The sequence below is a fragment of the Poecilia reticulata genome, chromosome 5 (genome assembly GCF_904066995.2).
Source record: "Poecilia reticulata chromosome 5, P_reticulata-male-v2, whole genome shotgun sequence".
NCBI classification, from domain to species: domain Eukaryota; kingdom Metazoa; phylum Chordata; class Actinopteri; order Cyprinodontiformes; family Poeciliidae; genus Poecilia; species Poecilia reticulata.
The window spans coordinates 8,689,038-8,707,934 of record NC_088834.1 but is presented as its reverse complement, the minus strand read 5'-3'; the positions used below and the strand labels follow the sequence as shown (position 1 = coordinate 8,707,934).

At 34.3% G+C, this 18,897-nt stretch overlaps 1 protein-coding gene and 1 long non-coding RNA gene across 3 annotated transcripts; both read right to left on the bottom strand.

Annotated features, from left to right (window-relative positions):
• Positions 1-524: 524 nt before the first annotated feature.
• LOC145551565 (uncharacterized) lies at positions 525-1,546 on the bottom strand. The gene is made up of 4 exons (XR_014087433.1): positions 1,445-1,546; positions 1,270-1,344; positions 994-1,049; positions 525-894 (listed from the first exon to the last, which is right to left on the bottom strand). It is a non-coding gene; the product is annotated as an uncharacterized LOC145551565 (long non-coding RNA).
• Positions 1,547-6,381: 4,835 nt separating this feature from the next.
• On the bottom strand, positions 6,382-11,375 carry LOC103464818 (uncharacterized). Of its 2 annotated transcripts, XM_081606965.1 has the most exons (9): positions 11,265-11,375; positions 10,629-10,856; positions 10,245-10,499; positions 9,858-10,160; positions 9,013-9,063; positions 8,668-8,718; positions 8,301-8,396; positions 7,766-7,821; positions 6,382-7,617 (listed from the first exon to the last, which is right to left on the bottom strand). In XM_081606965.1, the coding sequence occupies exons 1-9, from the start codon at positions 11,362-11,364 to the stop codon at positions 7,336-7,338; spliced, it is 1,422 nt and encodes a 473-aa protein (XP_081463091.1). In that variant the 5' UTR covers positions 11,365-11,375; the 3' UTR covers positions 6,382-7,335. The 2 variants fall into 2 exon arrangements, with proteins under 2 accessions (XP_081463091.1, XP_081463092.1); XM_081606966.1 differs by lacking the exon at positions 9,013-9,063.
• Positions 11,376-18,897: the final 7,522 nt, after the last annotated feature.

Below are 18,897 nucleotides of genomic sequence, written 5' to 3'. Positions count from 1 at the left end.
TTGAATGGTCCCTGAACTCCATTTTGTTAGCAAAAATCCATAATCTGCAGGTGTCATGTACTTTTTACTCCAGTAGTTTTCACCCGTTTTATGAAAGACGGGCAGATATGGGGAGGTTTGGAATGATTTACAACAGTACCAGTCCTGGTTTTCTGCAGGGGGGCAGAAACTGCAGGAGCAGATTATTGAATCTTTTAGCACACTTGAAGCAGCGCAAGATTCCTGAGATGACAAACAAAATAGGCTAATCTTGCAAACTTGACAAATACTAGACTTGAGTTTTATTTCTATCTGGTGGCCAGTGTGAGGTGTGGCTGGAAGAACCAGCCTTATAAGCTGGAGCTTGATGACATTTGATAGGCAACAGGTGCTTCTCCTTAGCATGAAGAGCAAACTTGTGGCCTCATCACACCACAGAAGGAAAAAGGAAAACGCTGAGAAGGGAGCAAATGAATCTGATGCCCTAACACACCCAGTATCATCTTGTAATCATGTAATCACTTTTTATTAAAGTATAAGTGTTCAGTGTACATAAGAGATGTGAATTTTTCATCTTTAACATAGAGGAACTTAATGCAAAAAATAAATAAATGAAACAAATCAGAAATATATTTCAATAAGTAACAAAAAAGCAATGTACATGTACAACTTTGGACACCCCTGATATATGGTAAAGAGGTTGGTCTGTGGATCAGTTAGGAAGATTGAGCTCCAGCTGCACAAAGTAGAGGTGGGTAAAAGGAGCAGAGCTTCTGTGTCAGCGTTATTCTCTTAAATCCTTTGGAAGCTGACAATAGAGTACGGCAGCAGGGCCGGCTCATTTGTAGGAGTGTTGGCAGAGATATAGGTCACCCGTGTCTCCTGATGCTCCCGCACTTCTTCATAGAAATGCTCCTAACAGAGAATGAATATCAATCTGGTTACTGGCATGACAAAATCTATTTGTTGGTGCAACAACACTTGAACACAGAAAGTGTAGATTTTAAAACTAACCTCTGTTAGGTGACATTCTGCTGCTCTGCGTTCTGTGTTTTTTGTATTTGAACGTCCTTTTCAAAAACAGAAGAGTACACAAATAAGAACTCAGAAAACTATTATCTAAGAATTTTTCTTTTTAAAAGAAACAATTTAGTGTCTGATAAATCAGCAACAAAGGTCTTCCTGATGTGGCTCTTTAGATTTAATCTACACATGTAAAGTGTAAGAATGTGGTTTCATACAATAATATTACTTGTGTTCTGTTGTTCAAATAAATACAAACATTCTTACGTTTATATATAATGATCAATGTTGCCCAAAGTAGAAGCATCACCACAATTGTACCAGTGATCAGGGTTATGTCACCTACAACATACAGACACAGTCTTGTTTCAAGCACTCAGCAACACAGAGAAATAAATTGATTATTAAGCAGTTTAAGAACAAAAATACAGTAGTCTCTTACCAAATGTATTTGCAGGTGAAGTTGCTGAGTTTATCCAAACGAGCGTGATGTGGGGATAACAAAATAAATGCAATATTAGTTTTAATTAACAGTAAACCATAATCAGAAAATGAAAATAAATACATGTTTGAAATGCATTAATCTCAGATTAATGGACTACAAATAACAAGCTTTCCTATAATACTCAAATATATGGAAATGCAGCACAAACTGACCTGTGGGTCAGTGTTTGATATATTACCTATAAAAGTAGGTAATCTAGGAATGTCTAACAGTGTTTGGTGTCTTAATTCCATGTATGAAAAACTATATGCTCATCACTTTACTTACTGCTCTGGTTTCTGCATACTTATGCATTTCTCACTTTCTGCATACTTATGCAGAAACCAGTCTAAACCAGACTAAATGCAGTCTAAACCTAAGCTGTCTCCATCAGAGTAGGAACAAAATGACTCACCTACTTTCAAGACTAACATGTGAATAAATATTTTGCTGTGTTTGTTGGTGGTGTTCTCTGCTCCACACCAGTACGTTCCAGAGTCAGCTACTGTTACATTTCTCACGTCTATGGTGATGGTTTGATTTACTTTGTTGTCCTTCATCATAAACCTCCTCCTCCTGCTGTTTTTTGAGGTGCTTCCAACTTCCTGGCAGTCATTTGGATTTTCTCCCTTACAGATACATTTTGTCAGGTTAGAGACATCGCTTCCGTATTTGCAATAATATTTTAGATCTTGTCCTGGAATTTTCAATCTTTGGAACATTGTGATATCTGTGGAAAATAAGTGTTGTTTTAGTCTTGTTCAATAATTGGCGAGCAAATAAATATGTAACTCACTTACTTTTAACCTCCAGCTGTATTTTTGAGATTCCAACTCGATAACTGCCATTGCTTTCTTTCACGCCACACCAGTAAACACCAGCATTGTTTAAGGACACAGGACTAATTGACAATTTGAAGCCATTGTTGGTATTTGTCAGGGTGAATCCTGAGTTTTTAGTTGTTAAGATACTCTTACAAGTAAAGTTGTTTTCTTTGCAGATGAACTTGGACTTGGACAGATACATATCTGGATAATCACATTTGATGGTCATTTTAGCTCTTCGGTAAGCAGTTTGACTGCGTTTCTTGCAGTATTTTTTCTCTGTAAATAGAACAAACCTGAATAAATATGTGAAAAGGTCCTGCTGATTTATGATGTGACAGAGAGTTAATTACTTTTGTAAAATTATATCTGCCTGCATAGCAGTGCAAGATGTTTTTACTGTTTTTACTCTGGTACTCACTCCAATGTAATGCCACTTACCACAAATCTTTACTTTACTCTTTTTTGTGTTGTCATCACAATTAAAACCATAAGTTCCACTGTCCGTTGAGTTACATGACCATACCATTAGTCTAAGATATTTTTCCGATGTATCATGGTAAAATACATATTTGCCATGATTTTCCATTTTGTTTGTCTGATTGCTCTGTATGGTTTCAGTTGGTAAAACTACTTGGAGTTTATTATATTTTTGTTTGGCACAAGGATATTTCCATGTCATTTCCACCCATCCTTCCACACATATTTGTATCTCTGTTGAGGCCTCAGTTCCTGTAGAAGAAAGACGAAGTTTAAGTGATTCCAGTTATCTACTAAACACAGAGAAATATATCAAACCAGCTTCTGGTAATGAAGCTACAGTAGGTAACTTAAAAAAAAAAAATTATATATATATATATATATATATATATATATATATATATATATATATATATATATATATATATATATATATACTTAAAAAAAAAAATCAGCTCAGTCTAAATTTAAGGCTTATATGCAGCACTTTTCGGGCCTTTTGTAATTTCTTGAAACACAAAACAATAGCAGTACAAAACCTATGAAAAATGATAATTCTGGCTTTTTACATGCACACATTTTCAGTTTGCAAGGAGCCACGCATTTCTGCATTCCTTGAAAATGAACTGTCTCTAGCTGATCCTATCAGCTCTGTTCTGAATTTTATTACTTTACCGTCAGAGACCATCTTCTGGAAGTAGTTTTACAATCCTGACATGAAATCCTTTCATCAGTTGTTCATAGTTCATACCTATTAAGCACATACTGCACAATTTGCTGCCGGTCCGGTATAAGCACTGGACTAAAAACCAATGACACAACAGCCAAAATCGAAGTAAAAAGAAAAATAAAATCACCGAAAGCAACAAAAGCTTGATAAACTCTCAGCCTTGAGAACGATTCATTCAGAAGATATAAAAAGTAGTAAGTCTGGTTTCCTCAATAAGTGTCAACATTTCAGTTTAAAACTTACAAAAAATTAAAAGCATACATAAGACAATGTATTTCTAATAGTGAACTCAAAAGCAATGGGAATGCAGAAAATCTGTTTTCAGGTTAAAAGGACTCAGTAGCTTGCATCGTAATGTCCAAGCAGGCAGCTTCCTGAAAACTTATATTAACCAATAAATATATCATATTATTCTAAACCCTCTATGAAGATGGTCTGAAATCAGATGTAAGATGCAAGACGTACAATTTAATCAACTAGAAGCTTTTAAATTACCTGTTATTAGTGAGAGGATAAGTAGAAAGATGCTCTTCATGTTGAAGGACTTGAGCTGAAATCACAGATGTTCAAATTTTATCCACCTAGAAGTTTAGAAGTTAGGTCTGATTTTGGTGCTTCCTGGATGCAAAATCTGGGTCAGGCGCAGATTTTGCATCCATGAAGACAAAGATGAGATGGGCGTTTCTCTGAGGCATTTGAATTTTGGTCACACTGAGTTATAGGGGTTTATGATTTGTCGAATTAGAACGCTGCTTAAATCATCTATTTGTCCCCGGTTCCCATGTCTACATGCAGTGTGTATTTTATATCTAAATCAGTCTTTTGACTGAGGTCTACTTGAGTCAGGAAATACTTTAAATATTCTTCAGTGGTTGGAGGTGAGGAGACATTTACTCTTTTAGCACATCGATTGTCAATCATTCTTTTTTCCTTTTTAGGTATTTCAAAAATGTTACCAGAGTGTTGGTGTAAACACGTGAAGTCAACATGACAGAGAGGGAGGGTGACAGATTTCCGTTGGTAAGTGGGTTGATGCATTTAGTCAATAGGCCACAAACAATAAGCAGACTAAACAGGGCTGCATTCACAAAATCCCTATTTACCCCCCTTAGGTTTTACCCTAACAGACATTCAAACTCTATTTTCCTGCTTAGGAAATTTGAATGCACCCCAAGGGTGAATTCACACCAGCCCTGGTTAGTTGGTCTTAATGAAACTCCAGTGTGTTTGTCTAGATTAAGAACAGTTCATTCGGGGAGGTGTGAATGTGCAATCAAACAGTGATGTAGACGTGAACCAAAAAAGCTAACTCTGGTCCACCTAAAAACCTAGGTTCTGGTTAGATTAAAATGAACTCTGGTGCAGTTCAAATACACATGTGGATGCAAGCGAACTGGAGACCCTCCAAAAGCCAGAAGCAAACTGTAGCGCAGGGCTTTCTGGGTCAATAGAATCAAAACAAATGCAAGAGTCTAACACTAGAGGGAGAAATTGCTCATTGTCTTTTTCCAAAGACAAAAGAGAAATCATTTGAACGCTAAAATTTGTTGCTACTCCATTTTTGTTTACATCTTGTGAAGAAGGAAGTTGCCCTTATAACTTCTTCTGAGGTTTTCTTGTTTTTTCCTTCAGTAGTTCTTCGTGCAGTGCCAACACATGCAAGGCGGGGAGCTGGTTTATCAATAAGTTTGGATAGTTTGTGACAGTGCAGTCTCAATGGTGTCCAGTCTACTGGACTACCAGGTTTGAAGATACCCTTACTGCACTGTACTATTTATTTTTACTAGAGGAATATTATCATACTGTGTTGCTACTCTGATTTGAGTTAAATTTCTGGTTACACTGTCTACTCCAAACCACTTCACTTGGAGTTCAGATCCTTTTTACCCACTTCTGTGTGACACTCATGATACAGGTGTGCTCTGTACTTGGAAATAATTTATATTTGCAGCTTTTCCAAAAACCTGTGATTCTCCACCGCAACAAGAACAGCTTCTATGCATCAGCAAAACTGCTTCACAAAGATACTAAATTAAATAATTAAATCCTCAATTATTTAATTCTTGTAATCTGGGTCCTCAAAATAAGACCTTCTCTCTGAGCTATTAGAGAAATTATTTCAACTAAACTTCCGGGTCTTGTAGAAAGTTTATTTAAGGTCGCTGGCCTCATCAAGATCTGCTGAATTTTCCTGTTTCAATGAGGTTTCTGGGCCTTGGTCATGACTTTTAACATTTTCATGATCTTATCAGCAACATGAGAGGATGCAGTAAAGGCAACGGCAGCACACCATCGAGAATGCAGTGACTCTTGGTTAAGTTCACTTTCACCTCTGAAGCATGGTGATGATTTTCGTTTTTAAGAGTTGAAGCTAAACACAAATGGAGCTAAGTTGTTCAACTACTTGTTTAAAACTCTAAATATAAAGAGAGTGCATATCTTTACATACCAGTAAATTGGAATATTATTGAAAAGTTAATTTATTTGAGCAGCCTTTTTTCACTTGCAGGCCCTGTGTAATACAACATAAACCACAAGAGAATAAAACTACCAAACAGAATGATTAGTAATGACAGTGATTATTAATGGGAATAACAAACCAATAGTTTTTTTACCTGTCATCACTGAGAAGACAAATAAAAAGATCTTTGTTTTCATGGTCTTGTGACCACATCACTATCTGCATTTTCTGAATTTCTATCATAGATTTGCAACAACTTGTGTGTATTTACATATCAATAGATCTCATTAGTTCATGTTCTGCCAAAAAGTCTGTTTTAATGAGAATTTGTCAAGGACCCAGGTGTAGAACTGAAATTATTCTAAAGTGAATAATTTTGATTACAAAATGAAAACAAAAGTTTTATTTATTTTGTTTATTTAATTCATTTACAGTTTAAAATGGACATGTTGATAAAAACAAAAGTTTTGAATGAAAAAAAGTAATTGGAAGAAAAAAAGCCTTATAATTTCTACCCCTTCTCTCATAAGTCAATTTCCGATACAATAAGCAACCAAGTGTCAATCAGCCATCCATATAGATACATTTATAAACACAAAACAGGCAATGTATATAAAAAAATAGAAATAAACAATAAAGAAAGACAGCATATTATCTTTGTAATAATACAGCACAATAATATTGCAAAAGATATTAAATTATTTTTGCTGTAAGATTTTATTAATTTCTCCATCCTATGCAACACATAGAGGTAAATGACCACATGACTTATACTGTACAAATAGAAGAGTTCACTTCTAATGCCTGTGGACGTTAATATGTGTTCAGCTTGCAAATGTGTGATATCTTTCATGCACATTTTAGAATTCTTTGCATTTAAACTAAAAATGTGCTAAACTGAGGGCTGCAATGTGTGTGTATCCATTTCATAAAATGCATTGCAAAGTTTTTATTTATTTATTTATTTATTTTCTGGTATAAAACGATGCAGAAAGCAAAAAAAAAATGATATGAACACTAACCAAATACAAAACAGATAAAACCACATAACAACAAGCATAATACACCTATAGTAATGATGGTTTTCAAGTGCAATTGTCGAATAATGCATAAAAAAGGAAAATACTGTCGCAGTGCATTCTGTGATGTGATAAATATGAGGCTGAAGAGAACAGAGAAACCAAACTTTAATACTGATCTCCATCATTGCACTACAAGTCAGATGTCATGTATCATATTTTAAAACATCAACTGATTACAGCTTGAAAGTATTTACAATGTTTGCCCTGATGAAATAAAACTTATGTCCTCCAATCTTTTACATCTTTGTTTTTTTTTCGTTCATTTTCTATTGTTACTTCTTGACTGCTGAGTAAAGCGGTTCGCCTGTACATTTGGTTGGTGGACCACTGAGGGAAGCTGAGTTTTGGCTCAACTTTATGGCAGAATACTGACAAGAGGATGAGGAGGGTTCCATGATCTGAGCTTCTCCATCAGCGGTTTTGGTGGAACCGCTTTGAAAATTGATAGTACAATAATGCAATGAAGCTGGGTCGTTAGGTGAAAAGTTGACTGTGGCATAAACGGTGCCCACTTTTGTCTCCAGGCCATCTGGTATCTCTTCATATATGCAGTCCTTTTAGAAATAGATGTTTAAAAATTATTTTTTTCCCATTTAGTCTAAATAAAATGCATATTCAATACCAACTCTTTTCACTATAGTAATATGGCTGAAAAAAGTAACCAAATTAAATACATCAATATCCTTCCAGACAAGCACTAACCTCTGTGGGATGTTGTTCTCCAGATCTGTTTTCTGCTTTATCTGAACAAAGACATCCTATAAGAAACACAACGGTAAATTGCATTTTATCAAATCCAGAAGATCCCAGAAGACTTCAAACTACATTCAGTCACACACACATTCACACATTGATGGTAACCAGCTACTGGATTGGAGCCACAGCTGACATTTTTGCACAAAGCAGATTAAAATTTTACAGTATGATTTTCATGATCAGCAAAATCAGTAAATTAGTGAATAATCCTATAACAGGATTCTGCTGTTGTCATCCATACATTTTTCCATAATTTATTTAGTTTTCCAGTTTTAGACTGAAAGTAAAATTTATTCCAGACTATTCAGGAATAATGATTTCAGGTAAAATGTTGTTCTTTTGAATTCTATTGAGAATCTTGACACGATTCGCCATGTTTTAGAATTAGGATTGATAATGACATTTACAGTTAATAAATTTAATTTTGTCTGTATGAGACCTTTTATTGTATGTTGTGCTAATAAATGATGTAAATTCTTACGTTTGTACAGAGAAAACGTAACTATCAGCAAAATAATCAGCGTCCCTCCAACTGCTGTCATGATGATTGATGTTTTCGCCTCTGAACTCAAGCCACCTGAAAGAAATGGCATTGTTTGAAACAGTTTGAAACATGATTACCCAAATTTGAAAGAATCTAAAATAGATTTTGCAGAAACAAAGTAAAAATGTCGTGAAGGTTGGTAAGCATGATGTTTTTCTACAGGCAGAGGATATGGATACTGTTACTAAATAAATCCAACAACAAATAAAAAAGCAATGCATATAAAATCAACACCAAAACCAGCTTGTTCCCCATTACTCATTTTAAGCTAAATAAATGTCTTGATGTAAAGATGTGATCTTACCAGAAGTACCTGAAGACGTAGATGAAGTAGGAGGAGATGTGGGTGTTGTGACTAGAAGAATGATGCTCATAAACATGATTTTATCACCAATCACTGTTTCATGTCAATCAAGCATCCAGAGTGTCAATCAAGCAACAGGATGTTGCTTGATTGTAATGTTCCCCATTACTCATTTTAAGCTAAATAAATGTCGTGATGTAAAGATGTGATCTTACCAGAAGTACCTGAAGACGTAGATGAAGCATCCAGAGTGTCAATCAAGCAACAGGATGTTGCTTGATTGTAATGTTCCCCATTACTCATTTTAAGCTAAATAAATGTCGTGATGTAAAGATGTGATCTTACCAGAAGTACCTGAAGACGTAGATGAAGTAGGAGGAGATGTGGGTGTTGTGACTAGAGATGAAAAGCATGGAGATAAAACTATATATTATGATACATGTGAAAGGGTTTTGAACTATAAATCTGTAGAAGAATGATGCTCATAAACATGATTTTATCACCAATCACTGTTTCATGTCAATCAAGCATCCAGAGTGTCAATCAAGCATCCTATTGCTTGATTGACACTCAGTTTCTCTTTTTAGAAATTACTTTTCAGTCATTTTCTCACAGCTGTTTTTTTATAATTATCACAACTTCTGTCTGATCACAGGAAAATGGAAATAAAATGGAAACACAATAACCAATAACACTGTACTACCAGCTGTGTGCATCCCAGAATGCTGATGTCTGATTGTGTTTTTGTTGTTTTCATTCCTCCCAAGGTTTGTGTTAAAGAATCATAAAAAGAAATAGATGCACATAATTCTGTCTTTTTACTTAAACATGTATGTCTGGTGATTAATTAAAAGATCTGTGATTTAACACAAGTAAACTTTACAAACAGGAATGATAATTTTACAAGCACTTCCTGTATTGCGCTTCCTGTATTAATGGCTGCTGAATAAAACCACTTCCTGTAATTCTCCTCCCTTTCAGCTCAGAAGCACCTCGATATTGTCACCAGCATTTCTTTGCTTATACGTCTAACCATCATTAGAGCAAGGTCCTTAGCTGAGAAGCTAAAAAAATAACAAAATTGAATAAATTAACCTCAAAATTAAATCAGGTATTTCTTCATCTCACATTCATGCAAGGTCAACATTTTTCAATAATACCACAACAGTTCAATTCAGGCTTAGACTCACCTACATTCAAGAAGAGTCGGCTTATGAATATTTGGCGGTTGGACGTATTTGCTCCACACCAGTATGTACCAGAGTCGATGGCTCTTAAGTCTTTCATTGTTATAGTGATATTACCTTTCTTATTATTCTCTATTGTAAACCTGGATTTTTTATCTGCAATTTTGGTGTGTATGACAACATCACAATTGGTCGGATCCTCTCCCTTACAGACAAATTTACCAAGGTTTTGGTCTTTGTCATCATATTTGCAAAAGTAGTCGAGGTTCTCTCCAATAATTGGTGATTTTGTGAAAGTTACAATATCTGTAAAAAAAAAAAAGTTTTAGAAAATTAAGTTACCTTAACATAATGAAATTTCACGATGTATTTTACTCAAGAATTATTTACCAGTAATTGTTAGAATGAATCCATCATAAAGATTTTCTGCTTTTCTCCTCTCCATTTTACATGAATAAAAATATTTGTGTGGGAGCCCTTCATGGATTAATTCTGTAAATTCACCATTTGAAACTTGATATGATTGTGGGGATAATTCTTCACAGACAAAATCCTTGGACTTGCACCTAAACTGGATTTTTGGCTGGTTTCGACCTGGATAATTACATATTGTGTGCTTTTTAGCTGTTGATGAGCTACAGCTGTCTGCAAATCAGAAAGATAAATATTTAAAACAGAAAATTTTATTCAGCAAATACATTTCTAAAGCTTTACAACTAAATACAGTTAGTTATTGACAATATTTTTCTTATTTAAAAGTTGAGTGTAATTTACCTGCTTTTACTTCTAAAATTTCACCGATGTGTTGTTTTGACATTACAGTCAAACTGACGCTGTTGCTTTTGTAATGGAACAGGAGGGAGTTAAATCTTTCTTTGCATACATCAATATGATTGTTTTGCTCTGAGTTAATTGTGGAAGTAAATATTTTCACATTTTTACTGCATGTAAATTCAGTCACATCTTTCAGGCATCGTTTTTTTCCAAATGAATCCTTGCAACCTGTAAATCAGACAGATAAAAATATTCAGACCGTGCCATGCCAGTCACTGAGACAATTTATCAGCTAAGAAACAAATTTAACACGACAAAATTGTTGTGATTTGTGTAATTTTTCAAACTTTCTAAATCCTAAAGGAAAACCTTGAAGCAATGTCAAAACCACCAACCATGTGTGAAATCAAATGCCAGTGGATTCAAACTAGTTATGAACATAAATTGCGTTTGGTTGCATTAAAATACAATTCAATAGATTTGACTCGTTAGTTTTCCGTTGTGATCTGGTGCTCGACTGAGACCGTAAGTGTAATGCTTCCTCAAGAATATGAAAACAGTAAATAAAATTGTGCAACAACAGTTATAACTCAGATATAAAAGGAGAGAAAGAGAGAAAAAGAACCCAAATTTTACCTGAAATCAGGATGATGAGCAGGAAGATGTTCTTCATTTTGCACGTCCTGGACTGTTGTCGTGTGTTGAAATTGTACGATGTCTTGTCTTCTTTCACCATTTCCTGAATATGTAATCTAAAGCATCTTCAACTTCTCCACCCATGTTCTTCCTTTATTGATGTTGTGTGGTGCTGTAGTGAGGCTGCAACAACTAAAGACTGTAAAAACGTGCAGTAGATAAAACAATGCAATAAATTTCTGAATCACTTGTAAGAATCATATTCTGATTCTTATATTCTGATCTTAATATGAACAATTTGCAAATAGCTTTTCATTTACCTGTCATCAGTCAAAAAAGGAGTAAACACTATATTCTACTGGAGCTTTATGATTCAGAAATCTGTGTATTGTTCTTATTCTAGAGACATTTGAAATTTATGATTATTTGACTGCATTTAGCTGACGGTTTTTCTGAAGAACTGGTCCATATAAGTGCATTTTATTTTGAAGGAGACAAGTTGTTTGGCTAGCTTAGTAACAAATCACAGACATATGTGTAATGTATAAATAGAAATATATTTTTTGTAGCTTTTATAACAGTGAACAAGAACTGGTTAAAGAAAATCAACTCTAAAAATCAAAATGCGCTTAAATAAAAGAAAATCATTCTCACCTACATTTGTTTTTCGAAAAATTATCTACATAATATTTTTCTTTATTTTTGTTAATTTTATTTTGTATGCATCCTTATTGCCTACAACTTTACATATCCAGCTAATTTTTTTCTTGATTGTTTGCTATTTCAAAGTTGGAATGTTTTTTGTTCTGTTTGTTGTTGCAGATTTTTCATTTGGCTGTCATGTTTAATGATTTCTCTTGCCCATTTTCTGACAAAAACTTGAGAAGTCGTTATTTTTGGTCTTCTTGAGCTACATCATACCATGCATTATATTCATAAAGATTCTCACAAGAATCAAAGCATAAAGCTCAAGCTGCCAAACCAAAATACAAATGTTGCACGTCTAACCATTCTTGATCAGAAAATCTTCCCTCAAACCACATCCTACTGAAATGTTTACTTGCTTATTTACGCCACTGCTCTACTTGTTCTTTATCAAAAATAGGAAGCAGACTAAAATTAAGCATGAAATCAAACTATAGATAGACAGATTGAAAAACAAAATTGTAATCCATAAAATTAAAATTTTTTTAACCTCTGCAAGTTTCAGTTTGTACCTTTTGGGATTATGTCACATTACATATTATGTATTTATTTTGGTTGAAGGATACAAAACAATGCAACAACAAACTTCCTTTGGGGAAATTTTTAATAAACCATTCTGCTGCAATTAATTATTTTATGCTGATATACTGCATAAAATCCCTGAAAAATAAATAAAAGTGGTTGTAATGTAACAAAGTAAGTAAAAGTATTAATGGTGACATCAAATGTTTAATGTTTTTTATTTTATTGAATGGAAAAGATGTTGAAATAATTGTCAAGACCCACACATTTATTTATTTGTATTGATTTATTTAGAAAAGATAAAAAATAAAAGCAAGAAAGAATAAAATATATTATATAAGTTATGAAGATATTGTTGAATGAAATTACTTGAATTTTTCTACACACTATTCTGCACCAAATAATCAACTGAATAATCATCTGGTCCATATGTTAAGTAAAATGTTGAATTCAGTATTTTAAGCCTTGATAAATCATGCTGTTCCTCAACATGACTGAGGCATGCTAATTGTCAAGCACTGGAAAATAAAATGATAATATAAAACGCATAAGTATAATATGCACACTTAGTTTGAACACAAACAGCCTTTGGAGACACTGACCTCCAAATACACCACTAGATTGTGCTGACTGGGCTGTTTTCTACAATATCAAGCTGTCTGTGAAAACTAATAACTGAAATAATAGTTTCTAGCAAGTGTATGTGAGCATGTAGCCTGGGTGGAACACCAGCCTTGTGCTAAAGAGCTCTAATGGCTTTTGGCCTTTAGACTCTGATAACAACGTCAGCTGCTCCAAATTAAACACGGACCGATGGCTCCATTGTGTGATTATGTTTTTTATACAATGTTTGCCATCAGCGAGACCACTGGCTAATCTGAAAAGAAAACACAGATAGGATAGAAATTTCATACAGTTTGGAGTCTTTTGAGCAAAACCAAGTGCTTTAACACATGCAGAGATGATTTGTGTTTATAAGACCCAGGGTTCAATCTATTTACAGAGAAACATTTTCAGTGCTGAATCAGTAAAATTATTTTTAACATGTCCTTGTGATTAAATAGGTAATTGTTTTATAGATTTCTTTTTCACTTTAAATTGAGGAATTAGTTTTTTCTCTTGTTCTCATGAACATGTATGAGGTGTGTAAAAACACGCAATAGGAGCTGATGAGACACAAAATTAGGGAGATACGAAAAGATCAAAACTTCACTTAGGCTTGAGAGCAGAGAAAAGATTGTGATTTCTTATTAAATATGACAGAGCAGACTTGGAGTTGCTAAAAACACGTTAAAGGGTCAAAATAATGTAAAGTTGACTTTTGGAGCTTTACATCATGTTCTGTTGTTCCCTCATCAAAAACACATTTGGAGTGTTGCTTTGATTCTTACAGAAATTCTTGAATCTCCCATGGCAACCGCTCAGTTGTGCAAAACGCCTGAGTGGACCCAGCGCCACCTTTAAGACTCAGTTTCTCTTCGGAGCTGCAGTTTCCATGCTTCCATGTTAGAGAGCAACCCTCCTCCTTGACTCCCCCAGTCAGCTCCTTCAGACTAGCCAGGAGCAATTAGCAAATACCTGGTGGAACTGTGCATCTGCTGAGCTCAATATATGAGCTACTTCTCAGTGCAACACTTGTTAGTAAAGGGTTAATAGAGGAGCAATGTTATGATGATTTCCTGAAGGTGGAGATTCAGAAAGAGCAGAGGCCCAATTTCAAGGAGTTAAATTACAAAGTAATTTTTTTTACAAAATATTTAATATATGTAGCACTTTTATAACAACTGAAGTCAAAATAGTTACTTCATTGTGCTATAAAATGGGACTATGTGGCTAGAATACTTAATATTGCCCCTTTAAAAGTTAAAACGGTGGATAGAAGAATAATCACAGGTGTACAGAGAAATGATCAAATGAGTTTAGATTTAAACATTAGCATGCTTTATGAACAAAGGTTTAGTATCAGCCTTTGTCTACTGCACATAGATCACATAATATTCCTCATGCAGTGAGGTTTGACTGATGAAGGTTAATCTTGCCTGGAGTTTGGGGAGCTGTGTTGTGTTTACTCAGGGATTTAAAAGCCTGTCAGTAACCCAAGGCTTCAGTTTGACCTCTGACAAACTCTGCTCTGTACTTGTCAAACACACATGCACCTCATCCCCAGATTGGTGCCTGGACAGTCATTAGTTACCAATAAACCCAGAAGATATTAAACTGGTTAAAGATGTGTTAAACTACTTATGAATAAATAACTGACGATCATTTTGGACATGTTTTATTTCATACAGGTCACCAAAGGTCATTTTTAACTCTTATCGGTTTTTGAAAGACATTGGTGATACAGTCAGAATGAAGCTGATAATGTTGTATAAACACTATAATCTGTAATGGTGGGAAATCTTCCTACATTTATGGAAAGCTTTTGGAATCTTTAAACAGCTAAGGCTTTTCTAAAAACAGATGTGAATTTAAATTCCCAACACTATTTTTAAGCTTTAACTCCCTTGTTGAAAGCATTCCTGTCTCATTTTCTTTCTTTGAAGAGAAACATGAAGAGTTTTTTTTTCATATTGTATAATATAGACTCTACTACACACACACAGAAAATATGTCTTTTTGAAAATTACCAGCTATAGGATGAGATTTGCATTTTGGGGTAATACAACAGAAACCATAGCTTTTTCTTATTTTAGTGCCTGCAAAAAAAAATTATGGGGACAAATATTTGGCATATTACTAAAACTGTTGTAAACAGTAACTAAACAATCAAATCTTAACACTGGCTGTGAGGGGTTTTGGTGCAGAGTTAAGAGAATAAGTTGATGGCCTTCTAAAACAATGAGAAAATGGCAGCTTCTGATAGTCTCAGCTGTACAGGAACTAACCGATTATTTACTTGTAGGCAGCTTACCAAATCACATACTCCTCCTGAGTACACAGCACACATTTTAATAAATATAAACATATATGTTTTACCATTTACTTTTCATAACTATTTCACAGTTTAATCTTATACTGTTGTGAAAACACACAAAAAAATATCCACACATACGCCAGTTGTTAAAATCCTCAACAAATATCTCATGAATAATTAAAACTTTATGTTTGCAAATTGTTCATGATGTGTAAATTAATACTTAAATTGCAATGCTAATTAAAGTGCTAGGAAAAATGCTAGCAGACGTGTTCTTAAAGTCCTGTACCAGTTACCAGACTTATTTATTACACAGCTCCTACCACATTTGTAGCTTTTAATGGGTGTTCTGGAGACTTCATTACACCCACTGATGCTGTTTTCTAGTAGAGAGGAAGAGCAAGTTTTATTTAATCTTTTTAACTACCATCCAGTTCACCGTTGCAAGCTAAATATGTATCCTTGTCCTATATAGACACCAGTGGCTTCAAAAAAATCAACCTCTGGTGTTATTTATTTATTTCCCATTTTATAAAGCCATGAGTACTAATTAAAAGTTCATAGAAACCCATTTATCTTAAAATCTGAAGTATAATTTCAAGAATTTTTATAGATTTTTTTTTTTTTTTATGGAAATTATTAAGGATTCTAGTAATTATTCCCATGGAGCCTTTGCTAAAAGCTATTTCTGAAGATGAAAGTGAAATCTGAATAAATTAAATTCAAATAAGTTGAATTAGAAATATCTGTGTGATATTAGGTGTCTGCAATAAAAAAATTTAAATAAAATAAAACACTTATTTTCTTATTACTTTACAGATCTTTGCTTATCAATAAATCTGTTTACACGTAATCTGAGATAATGTAATATTTAAAAGTTTAAAAAAGCAACAATTGAATTCATTAGGACATGTTCAGCTGTTCAGTCATTAATATTTCATATCGGCTCTTTATGCTAAAATGCTGACCCCCAGTGGTTAATTTCTGCAGAGGAGACCAGTGTGCATTTCCTTTAACAATTCTTGTCTTTCCTTGATTCTGTTAGAGGAAGAAACATTGAACTCATCAAAGCCTTTAATACATGACACTCATGTAAACAGAGTTCTTTGACTGGAGTTGGAAAATTTATAGTTCTCATTTTCATGCTCTCAGTCCATTAAAAGCTTTGCTTTGTCTGGCCTTGAGATGCCATAAGAACATAAATTAATGTGTTTTATTTCTTTATTCTTGCTCCCACAGTTGGAAAAAGCTTGACAGATATGACCGATTGTCCAGAAGCATTTTGGGCCCTTTGAAAACAACACAACAAATCACATATAGTTTGACAAACACAACAGAATTATGAATAATCCATCTTATTCTTATAGAGAATTACTTTGGTAATAAATTAGTGATTAAACGTTTCCTTGCTTTCCTACTTCTTGCTGATCATTTCAACAGTTACAAATATACATGTATGTGTATGAATCTGTTCTGAAAATACTTCTTGACACTGAGAGATTTCTCTAATCTCTCCCATGGATCTTCTGTTTACAAATGTAATTTCTCCATCATGTCACTGTGGGAGTCTTAACACACTGAACTCTGGCACACTTTGCTATCTTAATTGAATTCACAGCCTACCCACAGGAATACCTGCTGGAAAAACAGTTTCTTAAAAGAAGGCTTTTTATGGCTCTCTGCACACTCAGCTGAGAGCCATATTACCAAGATATCAAATTATATTTCTAGAAGTTGAAAAAGAAATAAATCTATAAGATTAAAATATACGGTCCTCCAGAGTATTATTTGTTTTCCAATAACAATGAATGAGTAAATCTTGAACCTATCTGTTTTTACAGCTTTCTTTGCTGGAAATCAAATCTGCAGCGTCTGAATTCCAGTTTCATATAAATGAGTTGCCAGAAGGAGGAGATGAAATGCTGTGTGTCGCCTTTGGGAGAAATCACCTTGAGAGATGACAGATGTATAATGTTGTTAAAATAAAAACGCACTGCATATACGAGTGACACCCGCAAACTTGTAAAGCATAAAGTTGTGTCAGAATAAATGAAAACATGCTGCATGACCTGGAAAAAAGTCAGAGCTTAATTTTATGGTGCAGTTTTGATGCCCAACGATGTAAAAGCATTTAACTTGCATGCACACCCAAAAAAAAAGATTTTACTTTGATTGTTTTTTTTTTGCTGTTTTTTTTTTTATTTTTTTTATCAACCTCAATGGGTAAAAAGCTACCAGAGATTTAAGAGAGGTTCCTTAATTTTTGTGGACTTCACATGTTACTGTAATCCCTTTTCTGTGTGAATTTTCAGTAGCCTCCTTTCAAAGTAGAAAGAAAGGATTAGAGAGTTCATTTGAGAAACTACTGCAAAGTGGCCACAAGTGGATAGGAACTGACATGTCAAGCATTTTTCCTGTAATCCATTCATTTATTTTATACACCTGCTTAATCCTGCTTAGGGGTACTGAGGTCCAAACATTTATTACTGGAGAGAATTAAGATACAATTTGGATCCAAAGAAGAGACAAATAAACATGTGCAGATAGGCCAATTAACCTAAAACTAAAACGAGTTACCATTCAGCTTTATTTAGCTTAATATTCAGTATTAATAGTAATAAAGTTATTTACCTCTTTGGCTTCCAAAAAAGAAGAAGTAGAAAACTGCAGGAAATGAACAAGATGATCCATTGAAGATTACCTTGAAAATAACACAGTGTCTACTTAAAGTATCAAGAGTCTGCCCTCAAAAAATGTGTCTATTACTGCACAGGCACAAAATATCCATTAATCCTGTCATCCCTTCATCCAGTTTGTTTATGTGAAATAATCTCAGGTTACAACCAAACAAGTGTTTTTGCAGGTGCGGAGTATTAAAAAGTGTAAGGAGGGTCGTGCCCTCATCCATCAAAGTGCTGTCACACCATCAGGTTCTGATTTTTTTCCATGTCAGAGGTGCTGAAAGTGATTGACAGTGACTGTGTTTACATATAGTGTTTACTATACTTCACCTACACTACATACTGATGAAGATTCCCTGAGGGATCTGAAGGATATGATGTTGAGGCCACAAAAACCTTTAGTTTTCACATTTAAACTCATGTGGCAGTTCCACTGAACAGAACTTCTATAAAGTTGGGAAAGATTCCAACCATGTTTGCTTTTTTTATGCATGAATGGTCTGTAGATATGAGCAAGCATTCAGCACAATGACTGTGTCTGGCAAATCTTCCCATTAGTGGGTTATTTTTAGTCAGGTTTCAAATAAAGGTGCCTGGCTCTAACATACAGTTGATAGTTAGCTGTGTCCTCCTTTCCTTTTATACTGGTTGCCATGTTTGCGCATTGCCCTAACAACCAAAGCCATCTGGAGGTTTTGTTTTGTGCAACTTTGAGACTTTGGCTGCATACTATGCGGTCACACCATCCCACTTATATAACGGCTGAAGAAAGAGCTAAAAGGCTGCATAAGGTGGCAAAAATCAGTTG